The 22,788-nt window shown below is 37.3% G+C and overlaps 1 protein-coding gene across 3 annotated transcripts in view; it reads left to right on the top strand.

Moving 5' to 3' along the window:
* ADAM23 (ADAM metallopeptidase domain 23) overlaps positions 1–22,788 on the top strand; it is an 86,172-nt gene that overhangs the window by 49,648 nt on the left and 13,736 nt on the right. For 2 of the 3 annotated variants that reach the window (XM_063317948.1, XM_063317946.1), the window contains exons 14-24: positions 384–435; positions 1,735–1,834; positions 6,009–6,080; positions 8,944–9,030; positions 9,345–9,425; positions 11,263–11,313; positions 15,334–15,397; positions 16,611–16,716; positions 17,261–17,380; positions 17,841–18,009; positions 19,177–19,288. In XM_063317948.1, the coding sequence (XP_063174018.1) occupies positions 384–435; positions 1,735–1,834; positions 6,009–6,080; positions 8,944–9,030; positions 9,345–9,425; positions 11,263–11,313; positions 15,334–15,397; positions 16,611–16,716; positions 17,261–17,380; positions 17,841–18,009; positions 19,177–19,288 (1,014 nt within the window). The remainder of the gene's footprint in view (positions 1–383; positions 436–1,734; positions 1,835–6,008; positions 6,081–8,943; positions 9,031–9,344; positions 9,426–11,262; positions 11,314–15,333; positions 15,398–16,610; positions 16,717–17,260; positions 17,381–17,840; positions 18,010–19,176; positions 19,289–22,788) is intronic. The other variant, XM_063317947.1, reaches the window with a different exon arrangement.

The following is a 22,788-nucleotide window of genomic DNA, read 5'->3' as shown; positions in this document are numbered from 1 at the left end:
TTGAATCCGTTTCTGGTCATGCTTGTATACTCATAGAGAAAATCTATCTATGTGGTCGCTAGGAATCGAAAATAACTTGATGGTACATAATCACTCAATCAGCCATGCATGTATACATATATACATATTTATAGGAAAATTTTTGTTTTCACTTTTTATCTGTCTTGATTTTTCTTGTGGGAGAGATTGTTTTAACTCCAGTGCAGTTTTCCTTTCAGGTAAATGTGGAATTCCTTTATGGTTATCAGATGTGATACTCAAAATTCAGACATCTGGGGAGTGAAAATACTTACTGTATTTGTTCTCTTTATGTTGTATGTTATTTTGTTGTGCATATTGTAAACTAATTTCATTCTCTCTCTCTCTCTTTTATATTATTTAAGAAGGATGTGACTGTACAGAATCCTGGGGTGGATGCATCATGGAGGAAACAGGGTTTGTAGTGTTAATCAATTCTTTATACAATTCAATTATTGTTTAAATTTTGCTCTGACCAAATTGAAAAAAAACGTGGTCCATGGGAAGAAACATTTATTGCTCAACCTACTGTTTTCTGTTACCAAAGAGAGAAAAGGTATCTCTATTACAACAGGTTTTTTTTTACCTGTACAGGTAATAATCTATGTATCTGAATTTTTTTTTTTTGCAAATAATTTTTTCTTCTTTTTCCAATTTTAAAGGTAAAAAAGCAAGTTCAAACTAGAAATAGTGTTAGATCACATAACTTGTTTTTCTCATATGCTTATAGTAGTGGCATAATTGCAAGGACAGATGCCTTATGCTACCATTTGTCTCTGTAATTGTGTTATTAACCACACTGTACAAGGTCAAGTGAATTTATTGTCAATTGAATATTGACTTAATGTTGCTTGATGAAAATTTCTAAATATTCACTTAGGTATTTCTATATTCTGATTTGTATAAACATAATGCAAAATAAATAATAATTAGAATTCTAAAATAAACCATTTTATTTCCTGAAAAGGGGAGGTTCAGCAATAGATAAAAGCAATTACACTAAAACATAGCAAATACAGAAAAAAAACAAGGTAAGACTACTATTAAAAATTCAAATCAATTTTCTGTGACTTTTTTTAAAGAGTGAAAGAGTTTTATTTAAAATAGCTGAGGCCAATTTAAATTCTTGGAGGAGAAAATTCATAGATATGAATCACTATTAAAAACTGTTATTTCTGGTGACACTAATCTGGTCTTTCCAGATAGGAGATTGACCATCACAAGTAGCATTGTAAATTGATCCTTGAAACAAACTGAGAACCAAATAAAGTGATATTGAATGGGTAAAATATGATTGCTCTGCTGGTTCTACAAACTTCATGATGGCTTAATTCTATACAAAATAGTGTTTCTGAAATATCTTCAGAGGCAGTTCCAAATAGAGAATAGATATAAGTAATTTTAACTAGTGCCAAAAAAACTAAGTAAAGATTACAAATACCTCTGTTTGGTCAAAAAAGTGTCCTTTCAGATAGCAAATGAGATGTTTGACCCAGTGTGACTAAACATAGTGCCCATCTTTCCCTGAAACAAAATACTACCAAAAATCTGTGTAAAATATGAAAAACTGTATTAAGCAAACTTGAACTGAACTATTTATATCTGCTGCAAAAGTATACTACTGTACTGATCTATTTGCTTTAAAAAAACCTAGGTATTTCTTTATGGCTGTGCTATGAAGCATTTCTGTAATATTTTGCTGTTGTTTTCTTTCAGTGTCTACCACCCCAGAAAATTCTCAAGGTGCAGCATTGCGGAATACCGAGATTTTTTACTCCGAGGGGGAGGTTCTTGTCTTTTCAACAGACCTACAAAGGTGCATTCCTTATAGTCCTTTGGTGAAGGTAGCAAACTGAGCGATCGTACATTTTGAGTGGATAAAAGACTGGGAAGGAAATGGAGGAAAGAAGGAGGAAAAATGTCATCTCTTCTTGTACACTACCACCCCTGCTCTGCCTTACACTTAGATTTAGCATAATAAGAAAAAAAGAACAATAAATAATGATTTTCATTTGAATTCCAACTTAGTCCAGGACCTTCAAGTGGCATATGTGGCTTCTTCTCCACCCCAGGATTTTGGCCTCACAACAACACGCTGATTTAAGTTATAGTGACTGGCCCAAAGTTATCCAGTAAGGCCCATGATTGAGTGGGAATTTGAATCCATGTGACCTGCTTCAATTATGATGGTAGAATACAATGAAAACTGATATTTATCTATGATTGACAGATGTATTAACACTGAGTAAGACCATTATGTGGTTTGTGATTTTGGTGTGTATGATGTGTAAACCAAAATTAGGTTTATGTATAATATGGACACTGTAGCTTGTTCAAAAAGCTCTAGTTTTAAAAAAAAGCTATCTTAATGTTATATATGAATGTAAGAGTAACATATTAATATCACCCTTTAACCTAAGGATGAGAAATAGGTTGCTGTCTCTTGGCTGCTGTCCAAACTCTAAGCTTACTTTCTGTTTTATGATTGAATATGTTATACTGTTCATTTTATGAATGGGCAAGTATTTCCCTGTGGGAACTATAAAGTCCTCAGAATTCCAAGTAGGCCTGCTGGTATAGCCTTTGAACTACTGTTAGGTTTTATTGAATTCAACCTTTTAATAATCCTAGCCAGAAAGAACGGTCATGAGAAGGATGATTAAAATCTCAGCCTAATGTCAGCTGTCTCTTAATTCAGCCAAATTCACAGTCTTTCATAAGTGCAAGTAATAATAAGTGGGACAGAGTAAGAATATTGCCCTGTTGGCCTTATATAGTACATATTCCAGTCCTATACTTATCAGGGAAATTTCACTTTGCAACAGATGTAAGACTGAACCAGTCCTGCTTCTTTAGTTGTAGTACCAGAGTTTTTGTAATCTAAATTAAAATCAGTAAACCATCTCTGGTTCTGTCTTATAACAAGTAGGTAGATTAGGTAAGTTATGGGTAAGGATGAAAGATACTAAGAATCAGTAATGTAAATCTTTCAGTTACCTTTAGAGTTACTATTACGCCATTCCAGAAGGAAGAATAGACAGAAAAAGAAAACATTGCAAGCATGCCACTCCCAAGAAGGGCAGAGTTAGAACAAAAAAGTAAATTAATGATTACTGATTGTCTGAAAAATATTTATAAAATTAATTGATTCCCACCTGCATATATATTAATCACAGTGTCTGTCAAACAAACCATTCCCTCTCTCTAAATAGTCTACACATCTGCTGGACACATTTGCTGGACCTCACAAGGATTGCCCAGCAAGAAAAAGCAGCATGAACAGTGAACTGCTGTGCCATACGATTAAAAAAAAAATCCCTCTCTCTCACAAACAAGAGGAGGAGGGGGAGGGGGAGGAAGAAGAAAAAGGAGGAGGAGGAGGAGAAGGGAAATAGTTGCTGTTGTTCAGATGAGGAGAAAGGGTACCTACATCAGGAAGGGAAAAAAATAAGGGGGAGAGAGGAAGAGGTAGTTAGACAGAAAAGAAGAAAGAGAGAAGTCTTGTTCAATGTTTCAAAAAAGAATTACATTCACCAGAAAAATGGCTATCTAACATCCTACAAATCTCCAGCCTATACTTCAAAGACTTGCTAGTTTTTCAACAATCTTTTGTATCTCTTGTCCATTCCTTTGTTTTCAACAACTTCTTCTATTCTTAACTAGCAGTGTAAGATTATTCCCTCATTTTACAGATTTGAGCAAAATAGGGTAATAGTAAAGTATCACCTTGCTTAGTGAAATGAAGAACTAAAATAGAGGCGCTTAATAGATTTGCATTCATTAGAACATAAAATAAATATATGCATTTTTAAATTACTGCTAGAAGTGAAGATAAAACATTTCTCATTCATTACTATAAAACATTTTTTCCAAATCTGTTCTGATAATGGACATTTAGCTGTTGTAAAAAAATCTGATCCTTCCCCAATTTCAGCCTCATATGTAAATGAGACAGAATGAGACATTTGTGAATAAAATATACATATACCATAATTTACCATAAATCATAGTGGTTGGATTTATACAACATAGATTGGCAACTCAAAAACAAATTACTTTGGATCTCTGTGTCATGTGTAAACCTAGTTACTGAATATATGAATGAGGTTTTTGATGAGGTCTCTTAATGTTTAATGGAACATCAAATTGTGACTTCTCTTCTTACACATTTGTGTATTTTATGGCTTATTGTAGCTTATTGATATAACCATGATTAAAACAAATGGCTTTGTATGTGATGTTAGGACAACCGTCTGCAAGATTACAGTGGCAGTATAAACGAATATATTTAGCTTGCTAGTCAATGTTTAGATATAAATGTTCTATACAAATGTTTAGATACAGCTGGTCAAATTGTGTGTTCCAACAAATCTCTAAGTAAACACAGCTTACTTAGCTATATACTTTTCATAGTACAAAGTTAAACATGGCATCTTTCTGCAAAAATGGCAGATGCAGAAGTTTGGACACCTTTCAATTAGTACTTTGTAAATCTCTTTTGGTAGCCAGCTAAGAGGTTTTCCTATATGAAGGAAGAATGGATTCAACTAAATATCAACATATCTAGAAACAAATGTCCCACATTCAGTGAAGAAAGTGAAGCTGAAAAAGAAGTGTGATATTTAAGCAAGACAAAGATCCAACATACACCTCTAATCAACCATGTAGTATTTACAGAAAAGAAAGATAAAGGTTTTGGAAAGGACTTCATATTCCCCAGAGTTGAATATTATTGAATATCTGTGGAGAGTTCTCAAAAACTGTGGATGCCAGGAGTCCCCTAAGAATGTTTCTGAGCTAGAAGAATTCTGCAAGGAAAAGTAAGAAAAAATTACAAAAGCGAGAATAGAATTCCTGGCTATAGGAAACATTTGAAAACTGTTACTTCTGCCAAAGGAGGTATAGTACTGACTGAAAGAACATCTAAACTTCTGCCCTTGCTATATTTATCTTTTCCTTACATATTTTGAATCTGTTAAGACCTGAACATAAATGGTAAGTATGCACTGAAATTTGTAGAAAGAGGTCATGTTTAACTTTATACCATGTAGAATTATGTGCTGAGGGCAAATTCTTTTTTACCTGTCTCTGGGGCAGAGTTTCCCTCCATGGAAGCCTAACAGACTGCATACAGTCTCCTCATATGTGTTACTTTAGCTAGCTTCTAGGATCAGTACCTATTAATTAACTTATCCTTGAATTTTGTATTTGCTCCACAAGCCTAGGATGGACAATGCTAGCACATTGGCCAATAATGAATTATATGCAAGGAAGTAAGAGGGTTTCCAGGAATTATGCTTTTCCCCAGAAGCACAGGATATCTTTGCAATGGATTCCAGAGCATACACTGAACATGCTTCTCAGTGGAGTTCATATTTTTGCTCCTTTAAGAGGCTCTAGTGACAGCCTTATCTTTGAGAAACTGCTTAAACTAACAACTTCCTATTTCAGCAGCTTCTTTAAGCTTTTAGAGGCATTCCTGTTTTCACCACATGCTGGCTTTGGTGACCAGCAGGAAAGAGAAAGAGAAAAGAATGGCTATTCAAATTGGATGTCAGTGCTATTTTTTCAGTAAATTAGATGAACTAGTAAGGAAAAGCATTACAGAGGCAAGTGGGCAAAGTTCCTAACAGACATAGATATTACTATCTTAAATCACACATACAATCTTTACTTAGTTGTGGTTGTTTACTCCACAACTGAGTAAACAGTTGGATGGCCAATCCAGCCAAAGAACAGAAGATTGAAGAGCCAGATAAATATATTGAGAGGAACAAGACCCAAGTCAACGGTGTAGTTCCTCTGAAGTTTTGCTCTCTAATAAATTGCTCTTGGGAAAAATAAATCTCTAACAGAAATCTGATGTGCATTCTTAATCATTTGCTTCAGAATAGTAGCACATAAGCATTCAGTATTTAAATATGTACCTGAATCTTTTAATGATGGTTAGATTGTAACATTTTTTAAAAAAATGTGTTTGTTTCTTTCAGTTGTTTGATGCCACTGAATGTGGAAATGGATATGTGGAACCAGGTGAAGACTGTGACTGTGGTGTCCAAACGGTAGTATTTTAATTTTTTTAAAGAATTTTATTAAGTTTCAAGCAAAGATAAAAGCTACAAAAAAACAAAAAACTACAAAGAAAAAAAGAAAACATTTAGTGTGGAATCACAAGAGAATTTTTTTTTCAAAATTACAAAAAGAGGTGACTTCTGACTTTTAACAACAAGGGATATACAAAGATTTCCATAATCAATCCCTTACTCTATAAACTAAAATCACATTATTTCTATAAATCATTCTATTGGCACATTGTAAAAATCACTAAATACGGTTACTCCCTCCCCTTAAATTAAAAGAAAAAGAAAAAAGAAAAATTTATATAAATCTCCTAATCAACTCCCCACCAAAGATAGCATTTATTTAATTATTTCCTTCCTACTACTATTCTATACATTTCTGTCTACTATATTAAATATCAAACTAAAAAACATATAAATTGTCTGCCATTGTACTTGATAATACAACAATTTTAATAATCTTAATCATATTAATCCCTAAACCATCCAAATAGACATTTATTATTCTTTTTATTATACCTGAATAATCTTAATCCAAATTGTTAAAGATAAATGAAATCAGCCAAACCCTAAAAGCAAACCAGATGAACATTCTTCAACCCTTATCCCACTTCAAAATAAACCAGAGCATTTACATATCCCCACAATGTGCACAGAGCCTTTTTCTTAACAAACAAACAAACAGCCCAACTGCCCCCTTTAAAAACTCTGACTTCTCTTCAGGAGACCTCCCATACATAATAACCCCTTCTTTTCCATGGCATTCCACTAGAAGATCAATTTCATTTGTGGCTTGCAACTCACTCTCTCCCTTAAATTTCTCCAACTCGACTATTCGATCTTCATCCAGCATTTCAACAGAAATCCTGGTCTCACTCTTAGAAGAGATGTTTCTGTCACTTAAATTCCTGTTTCATCCATGACTGTCATGAGTAAGGATGGCGAGCAGGGGGCTCTCACCCAGACTGTCAAGCGCATGCGTAGCACTGAGGAACTGTTCAGCCATTCAAAGAGACACAGATCGGGACCGCCTTAACCTTTGGGGTTTATATGGCTGGGTTTTCCCACGCTTCCTCAGTTTGTTAGGATTCTTGTTAAGTACTACTAATAAATATTAGAGACCAAGTCCTCGCCTCAGTGTGTTTCCTGGTAATCAGGACAATGACATCCCCAACCAGATGACACATTTTAAAACACATATCCACAATGTCCTGAATGCCTTGCATAAAAACTTGGCAGGAATCAGAAAAAATCTGTTTAAAATTTTATTGGAAGTCAGAGGAAGTCTGTTTAAAATCCTCCATGTCTCAAGCAGTAGATTATGGCACCCCTTAGGAGCTTAACCAGTGAAAGTCAAAGATATGAAAGAATTCTGGAATGTGTCTACACAATGAAAGTGAGATACGCAGACAGTTCCCCAGGGAAAGTAGAAGCAGAAAACTGAAAGTTCAAAACAGCTGATTCAACGTGTAGGAAAATGCTAATATCGTCAAATCTAGTACAAAAATAATAACAGGGAGACCATTATTTACTCTCAATAATCCTTAATATTTGGAGGGAAAACAAAGTCCAAAACTTTAAAAGATTTTTTTTAAACAATTAATCCCAAAAATAACGATAAACACCAAGAGAGCCCACCTCTCCTTGCTGTAGAAAGCCTCTCTTAGGGTACGCATACTTAAAAGAAATATAAATTGGGTGATTTAGAAATGGGGTGGCCGGTCTTAGTGTCCCTTTAAAGCTGCAGCGTGGCTTGGAAATGGTGATGCCCCAGCCTCCCAGCTAGCTCCTACCAGTCGAATGCAAACGTTGTTAGCTATCTTCTGGCTGCAAGCAGCCGTCCGGAGGACAGATGAGGTGATTCCAGGTGTTTTCCTTTTTCCGAAAAAACACTCCAGGGCTTCAGGAGTGAAAAAACTGCCGTGCCCGAAAAAACTGCCGTGTTGTCAGTTCTGCCTGCTGAGCCCTCAGGCACAGCTGTTCAGTCTGCCAAGTCCCCACTAGAAGTCCGGTAGTATTTTCATTCTTAAAATGAAAGCTTAAAAGTAGATAATTACTCATAAGGTTCATGTTTTGTTCATCTTCATAGGGCATACATTTCTGTTTTGCTCGGTGTAAGGCTAAGTGGAATTTTAATTCTAATTTTCATTCTTCCTTACTTGCTTTGTGTTTCTTTTCTAATTAATCAGAGCTATATTTCTGATCCTTCACTTGAGTTATGTATGTAAATATTTTAACCAAGTGGCCTGACCCAACTGATAACAAAATACTCTTGCAGTCTGGGCCAGGGGGATTCTGAGCCTTAAGTAAATAATCAGTATTTTAAATATTATTTATTATACTAATTATTTTGGTTCCACATTCTGTGATACATTTGACACATAACATATCTTATTCTAGATTGTTGTATAGTATGAGATTATTCAGTACAGGAATACTATCAGTTTCAGCCTCTGAGGGTCTGTTACATTGTGGCAAGGTACAAATCTAATAAATGAATAAATCATAACTAGGCAACATGTCATTGATTTTGCAAGAGTGTGTTTGTATGTATGTGTGTATATACACACACACGTGCACACGGAATCGTATTTTGCAAATGCAGAAATCTGTCTGTGGACCAGTACTTTCTATGTTCTTTTTCCACTGTAGCCACTGGTGCAATCTCAAAGTTTGTTCTGGAGGATCTTCCAGCGCTTAAGAGTGTGCTGTGCACTGTAAGATGCTAGGGAAAGGAATCACACCTTCTTAGTTTGGCACATAAAGTTCTGTCAGCAGAAGTGAATCACTGGATTCTTTCCTTTAACTTTTATCACTAGTATGTATCACCATGTGTTTTCTTTAGGATTGCCATGCAGAATGCTGTAAAAAATGTTCCCTTTCTAATGGAGCTCATTGCAGTGATGGTCCATGTTGTAATGAAACCTGCCTTGTAAGTTATTTTAACTGCATCTTTACTGTGTAGAATTAGAAAACTTGTAATGTAATTCTGTAAGATAAAAATAAAAACCAGAGGCTACTATTAGGATCAAGAGATGCCCGGGCAGAGGTGCCACCACTTAACTGTGTCCACTGAAAATCATATCACTCCCCCAGCTGCTTTCCTACTAGTGGATAAAAATAATACTTCTACATTCATTTTTTTTCATCTAATTAAGGGCTAACATTTTAAAGACAAGCCTTAAATGCTTGGTTTTTAAAGTTGTTATTAAGCTGTTTTTTAACTGAAAATCCTTTGACTTCCAGTTTTTTCCACGAGGCTTTGAATGTCGCTATGCAGTTAATGAGTGTGATATTACAGAAATCTGTACTGGTGACTCTGGCCAGGTAATGACATAATGTATTTTGAATATGTTCCATATTGATTTGTCAGGTGGTGATCTCTTTCCCTTTCTCTTGCATAACAGTACTAAACTTATTTCAACTAGGACCAGACTATGATTTTGAGAGGGAGGTGGAGAAAAACTAACACTCTATGCCTAAAACTTAGGCTGTACTGATGTACATATTCCCAAATTCAGATTTAGGTTTAGGATCCACATACTACCTTTAATGCTTGGGATTACAAATTCCTGGGCAAGGAACAATTCTCATAAGGAAATTCCAAGTGCAGAAGGGGGAGTTTTTCCCTCTTCTCTTTTCTTCCCCCCACCAAAAAAAATTGGCTCCAGAAAGTTGCGGCAATAAGGGTTGCAGAAGGAAGCAAGAATACGCAAGAATTGGTACTGCCTCCATTTCCACCTGTGCGGGCTTTTCATGACTAGAAAGAATCCTTCCATTTGTGGAAGAGCAATTTGAGATCTGAGCAAAGGGCTTTCGCTCAAATTGTTGATTTCAGTGTGTATATATATATAATGAGCTCACTATTCAAGAAAGCTTTAAGACAATTAGAGTATTCTTCTATTTAATATGCATACATTTCTCTTTGAATAAACACCATTATTCTATGGAGAAAGGGATGCTTTGGTGATCTTTCAGAGATTCACACATGTATCACATCAGGCAATGTTTTATAAGAAGTTTTCCCTTTACAGTGAAAGATAAGAGTTTATTTTGACATTATATTTGCGGTTTTACTTATGATACATTCAACATAATTAAGAATTTTTAAAATGGACATCTCTTCAAGGAATTTAATCAAATTAAGTAATCAGCTAAAATACAGGAGCCATTATATACTTACCTGTCTACATATTTATCTATAATTTTTACATGACCATTCATCACTCAGATATGCTGTCTGGATGGTTTAAAAATGGGGAATAAAATATGATTAAAATGTATCAGGAGTAAAATGTGGCTTAATTAAATACTGTTTCTAACAAAATAAAACATAAGACAAAGTCCTGAGATCTCAAATAAAATGCCTAATTATTCAATAGGACTGAAAAGGTGATCAAAGAATACCAGCAGGTGCCTTTTTAAATCGGGTCCACCATAGAGTGACATCTGCAAGAGGGATAATTGCTAGTAGCTACCTATTTAATTACAATTGGCAAAGGCCTGCAGAAAAGACCTCCAAGGTGATCTTAAGTAAGCTCCAGGTAAGTATTTATGCCGAAGTCCTAAACTGGCAGTTCATCTTTGGAACACTGGAATAATTTGATCAAAATATCCAGTTCCAATTAGTAATTTACAGCTCTATTTTAGAACAACAGCAGTTCCTGGGACAGTTCTAAAGGAAGACCTACGTAAAGTAGTCATACTAGCCTTAACAGGAGGCAGTCACCAAAGCCAAGCTGTCTCCAAGATATGTCTATAGCTGATACACCGTCTAAAACTGATTAAAAAATAATGGTAGCAACGGGTATTTAATGATACCCACGTGAGCACTTTCAGATCAATGAACTGTCAGGTTATGAATCTGTCCTTGTATTGTCCATTGCAGAAAGGTTTAACACTGCTTGGTGATAAACATCCTACTACAGGACTTCAGAACTGGGAAGGCATTACGATGACCAGGCTCAGTTCAGAATATCTGCACCTTGCCTGCATTTGATAGAAAAATGAGCTATAGTTGAGTATCATCCGCATTTTAGATAACTGTCTACGCATATCCCTAGATGACTGCCACCCAGGAAAACCCTATGAGAACAAAAAGCACAAGTAACTTCTAAGGGATAATTACAAGCTTTTTAAAGTAAAGGAACATTTTGCCTTTCAGTGCCCACCAAATCTTCATAAACAAGATGGATTTGCTTGTGATTCAAATCAGGTAGGTTAAAACCAAGCCTGCATGAGCTTGGCCTATAAGTGTATTGAAAGCATCAGGTAGCATTATTTTGGGAAGTTGCAATACTCTCAGTTTCACCTCCGGGATGTACACGTGGGTTGTGTGAGCAGGCTGGATGGCGGTTAAGGAAGGGATTTTTTCAAACTGTATCAGTTGTGCAAGACTAAGTCATTGTTCAGACTTGTGCGTTTTTCACAAGAAGAAATTTTGGTTAAAAAGAGGGGGAAAAGAATATGCAGCAGCTGGAGCCTTAACCTGCAGTGCTATCAGTCACCCAAAATGTGGTCTTTCTAGCACCTCCTTCCTCTTCCGCAGCTATGAGGTGTATGCCCCATGCTCAGCTTATGAATACAGTTAAGGCCTGTTGGTTGCTGCCATCGTTGTGTACCACTGTCAGAAAGGCTTCAGCATAGATCCTGCTTCAGTTGTTAAAACCTTTTCCAGGCTTTTCCCCCTTCCTTGCTTGATGGGCAGTACTATTCTTTGGATGTTATTTCCTTTTTTGTTTTGATGACTTACGCTGTTTTAGCTGTTACTTGGCTAAAACACTTCCTTTACTTAAACAGTAAGTAAACAGTTATGCAAATTTCATGACGTCGTTTCCTTGTCTAATTATTCTACCCAATATAAGATTCACTGGACACTGCATGCATTATTTCTTCTCAGTAGTTACCAGGATTACATTCTAAGCTCTATTTGATATCTTCTGAGTTTACTTCATTGTACTTGGAACACTATTCCACAACTTTATCTTCTTTCAAATTCAGCTTTGCAACTTAGTATCTATAGATTCAGGCTTAAGTTTAAAAAGCAGCCTAGGTGCTTTTTGTTCACAGATTCTTCTTTACGAAAGAGGAAACTCTCAAATCTCCTATCTCATGGAAGCAAAATATAACGTTATATACATAAAGTTATATTGATGTATTTATGACTTTATATATTTACAGAATACAGAAATGTGCCCAGCCAGGTTTCAGGTGTGGCACCAGCCGAGATGCCGGGGCAGGGGAGGAGGGGTAGCAGTTGTGATCCAAGAGTCTCTGGTGGCCTTTGGGGGCCCTGCTCCACAAGTGGCCGGTTGTGAGACCCTGTTCTTCAAGTTGGGTGCCCAAGAACAGTTGGGAGTGTTGCTGCTGTGCCAGCCTCCCTGCTGTGTGGCAACCTCCCTGCCTGAGCTGCTTGAGGCCATCTCGGGGCTGGCGGTGGAGTACCCCAGGCTTATGGTTCTGGGGGACTTCAACCTGCCATCCCTGGGACGTGCCTCCGAGGCGGCACAGGAGTTCATGGCCACCATGGCAGCCATGGGCCTGTCCTAGATTATTCGGGACCCGACTCGAGACAGTGGCCTCACCCCGGACTTGGTTTTCTTGTCAGAGCAGTGGCAATGTGATCTAAGGGGAGAGTTGGATCTGTCCCCATTGTCATGGTCAGATCATGCCCTGGTGGCCTTGAGATTCTCTGGTGCTGCCCCACTCTGCAGGGAGGCAGGACCCATTCGATTGGTCCGCCCCCGGCGACTGATGGACCCGGTAGGGTTTCAGAGGGAACTGGGGGTTATACCTGAGGATCTACTGCACGGTCCAGCGGAGACCCTAGCCACAGCCTGGAATAGGGAGGCGGCGGAGGCCTTGGACATGATCGCCCCTGTGCGACCTCTCTTGCCTCATCCAACCCGGCATTCCCCGTGGTTTACGGAGGAGTTACCGGTTCTGAAGAGGATTAAGAGATGTCTAGAGTGCTGCTGGAGAAAGACAAGGAGCGAATCTGACCAAACACAAGCTAGAGCTGCCATTAAGGCCTACCTTGTGGCGGTAAGAGCGGTGAAATGCCAATATTTCTCCGCTCTTATTGCATCTGCAGAATGCCGCCTGGCAGCCCTGTTTAGGATTACCCGATCCCTCTTGGGTAAGGGGGATTTGGTGATCCATTTACAGGGCCGTGCGGAGGAGTTTTCTGAGCATCTGCAGGATAAAATTGCTCAGATTCGTTCTAAGTTGGACTTTAAGTGTGAGGCACAGTCTGGGGAGATGCCGAGGGGACGTACTTACCATGTTATCTGGGAACAGTTTGATCCTGTTGAGCCTGAGGAAGTGGACAGGATCCTCCGGACTGCAAATGCAACCACATGCCATCTTGACCCTTGACCCTCCTGGCTGGTAAAATTGGCCCGGGAGGTGACTTGTGGTTGGGTCCAGGTGATGGTTAATACATCCTTGAGGGAGGGGGAGTTTCAAGGAGGCACTGGTACACCCCCTCCTCAAAAAGTCATCCTTGGACCCTACTATACTGGGCAATTTTTGCCCTGTCTCCCACCTTCCCTTTTTGGGAAAGGTTGTTGAGAAAGTGGTTGCGTTGCAGCTCCAGAGGATTCTGGAGGAAATGGATTATCTGGACCCCTCTCAGTCAGGTTTCAGGCCAGGATATGGGACAGAGACTGCATTGGTCACACTTATGGATGATCTCTGGTGAGAGGGGGATGGAGGGAGTGCATCCACCCTGGCTCTTCTTGACCTCTCAGCGGCTTTCGATACCATCGACCATGGTATCCTTTTGGGGTGGCTCAGGGACTTGGGGGTGGGTGGTGTAGTTTTACGCTGGTTCACCTCCTTCCTCCAGGGCCAGTCCCAATCAATGGTGATAGGAGAGGAGAGATCTGCCCCTTGACCCCTCCATTGTGGGGTGCCTCAGGGTTCGGTTTTCTCTCCTCTCCTATTCAACATCTACATGAAACCACTGGACGAGATCATCTGTCACCACAGGATGAGGTATCATCAATATGCCAATGATACTCAGTTATATATCTCCACCCCAGGTGAGGTAAGTGATGCTGTAGCTGCCCTCTCCAAGTGCCTGGGAGTTGTGGGGGTCTGGATGGGGAACAACAGGCTTCAACTGAACCCTGGTAAGACAGAGTGGCTGTGGGTTGATGGTTCCTCTGTATCGGGAAGTTATCATCTTTAGTTCTGGATGGGGTTGCACTGCCCCATTCAGACCTGGTGCGTAATCTGGGGGTCCTCCTGGACTCACGACTCCTGCTTGACAAGCAGGTGGCAGTCGTGGCCAGAAGGGCCTTTGCGCAGCTTCGTGTTGTGTGCCAGTTACGCCCTTTCCTGGATCAAGAGGCCCTCCGAACAGTCACTCATGCCCTGGTCATCTCCCACATAGACTATTGCAATCCAGAAGCTTCAACTGGTCCAGAATGTGGCCGCACGTGCAGTTATTGGTGCCCCAAGGTCGGCACATGTGACACTACTGCTGCACGAGCTGCACTGGGTACCAGTTTGCTTCCTGGTCCAATTCAAGGTGTTGGTTATGACCTTTAAAGCCCTACATAGCATGGGGCCAGGTTACCTGAGGGACCGCCTCAACCCCATAACATTGACCCACCCCACCTGGTCAGGCAGAGAGGCCATGCTACGAACCCCACCGGTAAAGGAATTCCACCTGGCGGGGTCCAGGAGGCGGGCCTTCTCTGCAGTGGCACCCGCCCTCTGGAATATTCTGCCCCCGGAGGTGAGACAGGCCCATTCGCTCCCTGACTTCTGTAAGAACCTAAAAACGTGGTTCTGCCGCCTTGCTTGGGGTGGGAGGGGCACCAGTTCATCTTGGGGGTGGCTATTATAGATCTCTCCCCAACAAACAAGATCTACGCTGCTGGATTTTATATTTTCTACTGTATATTTATTTTATTTTATAGAGTATTTATATTGTAATTTATGTGTTTTAACTTTGATTTTAAACCACCCAGAGTCCCCTTTTCGGGGGAGATGGGCGGTGATGGAAATTTGAAATATAAATAAAATAAATAAATAATATTTTATTAGTCTGGTGAAAAGAAAATGATTTTGAGCATCCTAGCTATCTTGAAAGCAAAGCCAAGCAATATTAACAGAGAAAATGTTTGCTCCTTGCTAGTAAAAAGGGCAAAACTCATGGCAATGTCTGGCTTTTTATGGAGAAAGAGGAATGGTACAATTCTGACTACAATTTGTTTCTATTTAGGGACGTTGCTACAATGGAGAGTGTAAGACGAGGGATAATCAGTGCAGATACATCTGGGGGAATAGTAAGTTGATTTATTAATAAATATTTCTTAGAATGTTCTATCAGCTTTTCACTTTAGGACTGTACTGTGAGTGAATTAAAAGATAATGCTGTATAAAAATAATTTTTGTAGGCCTTTAAAATGCTTTGATTTGGAATTTATATGTACAGTCCTAATACTAATTCTCCCTACCCTATGTTGATGTTTAAAAAGCATTAACTTTTTAAATGTATTTTTTGAAAAGCATTTATGTCTCTGGCTGTTCCAGCATTTTGGGGAACAGGCCCTTCCCCCAGAAATCAAGGGTCAAATTACATTGATCCTCTTGGTGAAGAGGGACTGTCTTCCCCTCCCCAAATCAAGTTTGCTGGAGACTGATGTAACAGAGTTTTAGCTGAATTTTGTAAAGTTTATCCATGCTTAACAAAAAAGAAAATGAATTATTTTTATAATGTTAGAAATGATCTGAAGCTCAATATTGGCTGTACCATGTTTGAAAACTGGGGTGGGCCAATCTGAATGAAGAACTATGTTGCCCTGCTACAAATCCTCCACAGATCTAGATCAGAGTTTTGGCAGAATCAGAGGATTAAATCTCTTCTCCCCCATATAATACTCCCAAAGAAGTCCCCTCTTAGTTGCTAATAATAAAAATAATAGCAAACATACATTTACTGGGATTTCTTGTCCTTGACAAAAAGTAGTATTTTCCAGACTTCCTGATTTTAGTAGGAAAATATCTCCTTCCTTTTTTCGTTTTTCTGCCACCTTGTTCTTAGTAGTCAATATATAGTTTTTTATACATATGAGTCCGTAATCTTATATCCCAGACACAAGCATTAACTGTTGAATGCACATGGAAAATGTTAAAGACATTCACTTTTTTTTTAATGGTAAATCAGGCCATACACTACTTTATTATTACTGATAATATCTGAGTCTTGGTTTTTATCTTATTTAAATGTACAGTGGACAATAAAACACTGAAAATAAAAACAGACAAAAAGAATAGGAAAAGAAACAAATTACACAAAAGCAAAAAAAAATCACATCATTTAGAAGAATACAGAAAATGCATTGTAATCTTACAGAGAGACAGCATTTTAAGCATCCCTGTTCAGTATGTCCATAGCTAATTCTAGTAGAATTATTTGTGATGTAACTAAACATTGGGACCAAATGTGAATAACACAGTCTTGAATATTAATGGAAATTACATTATTTTCTTCCACAGAGGCTTCGGGGTCTCATAAACACTGTTATGAGAAGCTTAACACAGAAGGTACACAGAAGGGAAACTGTGGAAAAGATGGAGACAAATGGATTTCTTGCCACAAACAGTAAGTTTGAGAATGCTCGATTCTATTGTTCTTAAACTGACTTGCTTGGCATAAAAATACAGGAGCAGAATTTCCCACTTCACCATAGACACCTCTGCTTCCCGTGGAAGGTACTCCTGAAGTTTGGGGACCCTCAAATAGCCTTGGAGATAACATGGGATACTGGATGATAGAAACTGGGGGAAACAGAGAATGGTTTGAAGCCCTTGCTTATTTATGGTATTTATTTATTTATAGTTATATAAATGTATTTAAATGTAATCTTAAATGTAATCTTCATAAATCATGACAATGCTTGATCATTTTTAGCATTTGAACAACTTACATTCTAGAAGTTAATGGGTAGCATGACTATTTCTCACACAGTTTAGAATTCAGTTCTTGAATGAAAGAAGAATTAAAATCATTTGGAATTCTGCTACATTGACTACAGTGCAGTCTGGATTTTATTTTTCCCTAGAGGCAAGTTCCTAATTTGTCAAAAAAGTATTTCCCTTCCTATTCTACAAAATAGTTCATTATGTATCTTGGCTTTGTTTTACAGTGATGTGTTCTGTGGATTATTGCTTTGTGCAAATCTTGATGGGGTTCCACGAATCGGTCACCTTCAAGGAGAAATTATTCCAACTTCTTTTTTTCACCAAGGTGTTGTAGTGAACTGCAGGTGTGTAAAATCTGATTTTCAGTTTACATAAAATTTATATAAAAATATAAAGCACTTTTGGAAAGGTTGTTTCTCAATAAATAAGGTTAAAACTACATTTAATAAATTCTAGATGATTTTAATTTCTATGTTTTTTTTCATTGTACTGGCATCTGAATAGGTTGTACTTTAATACAGGTATAAAATTATTTTATTGCTTCATTGAGATAATTTGAAATTTCATTATTGATTTCAGTGTTGCCAAATGTTCTTTAATTTTAATATGTCTCTTATTCGGACACCCAGAATTGTCCAGAACAGCAAACATCCATGAATATAAATAGGTGGAAAAAATCATGCTATTATTTTAGTGCCTGGTGCTTACTGGATTTTCAGGTTATACATGCTATGAATATTTTATATCTATTTATTCTGATGAAGTTTAATTATGCTAGTAACATTTTAAAACTTCTTCTTGTAGTTGTGCACATGTACTTTTAGATGATGAAACAGATTTAGGATATGTAGAAGATGGGACTCCATGTGGTCCTAATATGATGTGTATGGACCGAAGATGCCTATCTATTCAGTCTTTGAACATAAGCAGCTGTCCTATTGATGCTAATGGAAAAGTTTGTTCGGGGCATGGGGTAAGTCCCAGGTCAGCAGGATATGTGACATATCTAGTTCATAGAAAATTGTTTTTCTTACTGCTAATCTATATGCGTATCTCTACACATGAAGACAGGAAGCATAAATTCCTAAGACTGATAGATGTACAAAAAATTGCCCTTTCATCTCAGTGTTTAACTTCCATTAACTTAGCCATGCTTGGAGATTTTTCTTCTGTTATTTACTCCTGGAATATTTACTACTACTATTTACTCCTGCACAGAACAACATTGTTCTGGAAAGACATAAAATAGAAATATTATACACAGCCATAATTAATAGAGTTACATGCAGCACCCAGTTTGGGATGCTTCTAAGGAAAGATGCAGGGGATTGTCATCAGTTGAAATTCAGCTTTTTAGCTGGTCTGATTCACCTCCCTCCCCTCTGTGGGGTGCAGACTGTGCCCCTTGGCTGAAACTGTTATCAGACAAATCTAAAGGATAATTATATTTCCTTAGTAGTGTGTGAATGGTGCAATTGAAGAGATCTTGCTGTACTACCATCTCCTCTTCCTTTCCTAGCTAGAATATTCCCTGCTGCAGGATGGCAACCATTCTGGTCACTTTTTTGACAATCACACTGGAGTATCTAAAAGTATTGAGCAAGTGGGAACATTAGTTACATCAGTATTCATCCTAGTTCTTGAGCCTGTGTCCAAGTATTTGTGAGATATTGTTGTGAGCCATCGAGAGTCGGGTGGCATACAAGTTTAAATTGTTATATTAAATTATTTTTGTTTCTTAGATGATTCCGTAAACAGTTAATGGGTTAACTCTTCACTGAAAATCACATCAAAATGTTACATTTTCTGATATGACAGAATGTTTTACCTTAGAAAGAAATTTAGATTCTTCTTTGTTCTAGAATGGAAACCAAGCGTTTTTACTTGTAAGTCATTAACAGCTCATTGTCATGTATTTCTGTGCTAACTGGGAAACCACATACAGGTGTGAGTACTTCTGAAGGAACACCTAGGCATGTCAGGTTCACCTGTGATGCTGAGATCTCTTTGTACCTCTGACGGCATGTGGCTATCCAAACACATCAGTATATTATTCTCCAAATGGAAGCCCTTATTCTACTTAGTCTTCTCCAAGACACTATTTTTATTATATGCTAATACATGCCAACATTTCTTTTAGGTGTGCAGTAATGAAGCCACCTGCATTTGTAACACTACTTGGGCAGGTACAGATTGTAGCATGTTTGATCCTAGGAGGAAAGATGACTCCGAGAAACCAAGTGGACCAAAGGGTTTGTGTGATTTCAGTTCCTTTTTCTACCATATAATTATACTGTTAATAGGAACATTTGCAATAAAGCATTTGAAGAATATTAAATAATTATGTATATTGTATTTCTCAGTATATAAGTTTTTACCTGTATGGTTCATGAGGTACTTCACAAAAATCACTGACATGAATTTTTTTTCCTAAAATACTGGAAATATATTTTGTTATAACTAATCCCAATAATACTTTTACCTCTCAGTCTAACAAAATGCCTAACTTTTGAAATGTTTGTATGTGTTTATATAATCATAAAGATTAAATTCTTACATTTCAATGGCTAAAACCCTTTATTAAAATTACATACTATATGGAAGTAATCCAATATTCTTGGAGACTTTCAGAGGTCATTTGTAGCACAGTACTCTGCGTACAGAAGTCCTATTGCATATGGTTGGATTTGTTACTATGTAAATCTATATAGGAATTAAATTAAAGCCTTAGATTATTGATTATTAATCTTACAAAAGAAAAGTGACCGAATATTAATATATATTTGTAAATATCCATGTTACTTGTTTAATAGAGATTAAGAGATTAACTTTGCATAATATGCTTTTATAACTGCTGCGTGACTATTGTTCTAAATATTTTGAATGCAAAAAAAACCCTCTTTGAACCCACTATAGGATCCTAAATGTACAATAATAAAAATATTATATCATTCAATAAATCGAGTGTAAATACTCCAATATGACTGAGTAGCAGTTTACATTTTTAAAGCAGGCATCATTTGGAAACTCGAATGATTTAGAATTTTATTAATATATTTTCATGCCCATTCTTATCATCTAAGATTTTAGAATCCATTTAATTCCACCACAAATCCATAAATTGGGGTGTGTGGGGAATAATGGCTGTTAGAATATAATCTACTGATAGTGGTTTTTTTCTGAATGGCATGAAATTCTGTATTTACCATTATACAGAAATTGATTCTGATAGATGTACTGCATATATAGAATTACAGTGCATTCAATTTATGTAATTTTTAGTCAGTCTTGACAAAAGAATGGAATGTTAGATTGCAAAAATATGAAAATCTCAAGAGGCGTAAAGCTAAAGTTAAGTGCTAGAAATTCATTAAAATTATGTAAAACCGATCAGTAGTTCATAAATGGTGACAGGAAAGGACCAGAAGACCCACGGAACTAGTGCTAGAAACTGATACAACAATGTTTTAAGGATCTCCCGGCACTATGCCATTTTATAACAAAAAGCAAGCCTTAGTGGAAGTGCACTCTCTCTCCCCCTCCCCCCCCACTTATCCTTATCCTAAATAGAAGCTTCAGTAACAAAAGATACATGCTCCATGTTATGCCACTTAGGATGTGATGATCTCAGGGATTCTAGTTTGTGCTGAGAGAAGGATTTCTCTCTGGAAGGATTTCATTCCTCAAGATACAACATTCACTGAGAATAATCTGTCAGAAAATTTGTCCTGCTGTGATGGATGTTTTGATGATCCTTTCTTATTTCTAAAATAACCAAAAAATGTTATGTGGGAAAAAAAGAATTCTAATAGGGCTGAGGGAAAATATGATTTGGAAAACCTTTTGAAACTCCTTTGGATAAACCCAGACTTGATGAAAATATGGAATTGTAGAGCAGGAGACAGTGGGAACAAATGGGAACAAGGTAGTATTTCAAGAACATTAGAACCAGTTTCCAGAGAAGAGATTTGTGTAATAGAAATGAAAGATAGCCATGTTTTTGCCTCTCAGTTTTCCAGTTCCTAGTTTTAAAATAGTGCATTTCTCTTACATAAAGCAAATTATAATTTGAATTTGGAAAGAAAGATTCTGTCTATACAACCAGGCTTTTCCATCCCTATCTAGCCACATATTCATAAGGGAGGTTGTGACCCTAGCCCTGGTGATGGGTCATAATCTAAAGGTATCTTTAAAAGTCTGCAGTATTTAAGGATGTTCATTAATTTGCTTTCATTTTCTATCTAATCAACTAGTAACTACTTGAGAAACTTTCATAAGCAAAAATATTTTCAGGGTTATACTAAAAGTTTTCCTAGAAGAAGATTTTCCCTATGCTCTGTAACTTTAATATTCTGAAAATGTAAAAGTATTTCAACTGTGGAAACAATCTCCAGGATGTATACATTTACTTAACATGGATTTCAAATAGATACCATGTCTATTTCTTGCTTTTTGGAAGAAAATCCTAAGGATTTCACTTTAAGTGCAAAATGTAGGCTAGGGTGTTACACTTACGTAGAAACTGGAAAGAAAAGCCATTTTCATATGCAGTTAAAATTTTAGTCACTAGAAAGAGCTAAAGCCTGTTGCACTTACGTGTTTCTGACTGGGAAGGACAATCCAGTATTATGGAAGCTGCCATTTCTAGTTGTAAATAATCAGGACAGATTCATATTATACCAGCATAAATGAATTTTATGTTGAGCATGATACATCAGTAGATTGCAACAAAAGACTTATGTCCCATCGTAAATAAATCTATTAATGAGGGGCCCACTTAACTTGATGCATGAAGTGGTAAGTTTGATGGACAGGCAGCCACCTGAGGCCCTCTGCTTCTTGCCCAGACAAGCTATTGATGAACAATTTGCATGAAGCTGACTAGGAACTGCTTCACGTGCTGGTGGAAAGCTGGAGGAATCCTTCTACAGAACCACTTGCAGTAGTGGCAGATAGCTCAGAGTCTGCACAGATTCATATCTATGGATTTTTTTCCCTCTGTTTTTCCTATAGTTTCTATGTTGCTATAGAATGGAATGATTTGGGTAACGTTTCACGTTATGCTTTTAAAAATCTTAAATATTAGCCACGTTTAGGCAGTGTTTTTAAAACTCTGTAGAGACCATAATCAAACTTTTCTTGGCCATTTGACTAGGTGGTCATAATGCAGTATATTTCCAGTAGTGCAAAAGGGTGTTGTTATTTGGTTGTAGAAGATGTGTTTTTTAAACAGTCGTCAGTACTGATAAATAGAATCTATGTGCAGGCTGAGAAAAACACTGCATCCCTCTATGGACATTGATGTGTTCATAGGATAGTATTGGTTGAGAGTTGAATAGAATGTCCTTTCTTTCCTCTCCTTGGATGGTTCTTGGAACATGTGTACTGGTCATTATTTCCAACAGGCAGCTGATGCATATTTTCTATATAAAGCTAGCCATTTGGTAAGGCCCTGAAAAAGAATTATAGTTGATTGCATAAAGAGAAGAGAAGCACCATTTAAATGGACCATCTTCTGCAGTGCAAAGGAGCTGCAGAACTGCAGTCAATCCAGGCCTATCATCTTCCTTGCTACAGCTTCACCCGTAGATAATATGCATGAGTTACAAAACACTGATCCATTTTTAAAATAAATTGCACATAGAATAGATATGCTGAATTATTTCTAGAACTGCTAAAATGAATTATCTATAAAATGAATTACAGAAAATGGTATATCATTTTGAGATGCCATATAATTTTTCTTTTCAGA

This window comes from Candoia aspera, chromosome 1 (genome assembly GCF_035149785.1).
Source record: "Candoia aspera isolate rCanAsp1 chromosome 1, rCanAsp1.hap2, whole genome shotgun sequence".
NCBI lineage: Eukaryota > Metazoa > Chordata > Lepidosauria > Squamata > Boidae > Candoia > Candoia aspera.
The sequence above is the reverse complement of the archived record's forward strand: the minus strand, read 5'-3'. Positions and strand labels throughout refer to the sequence as shown.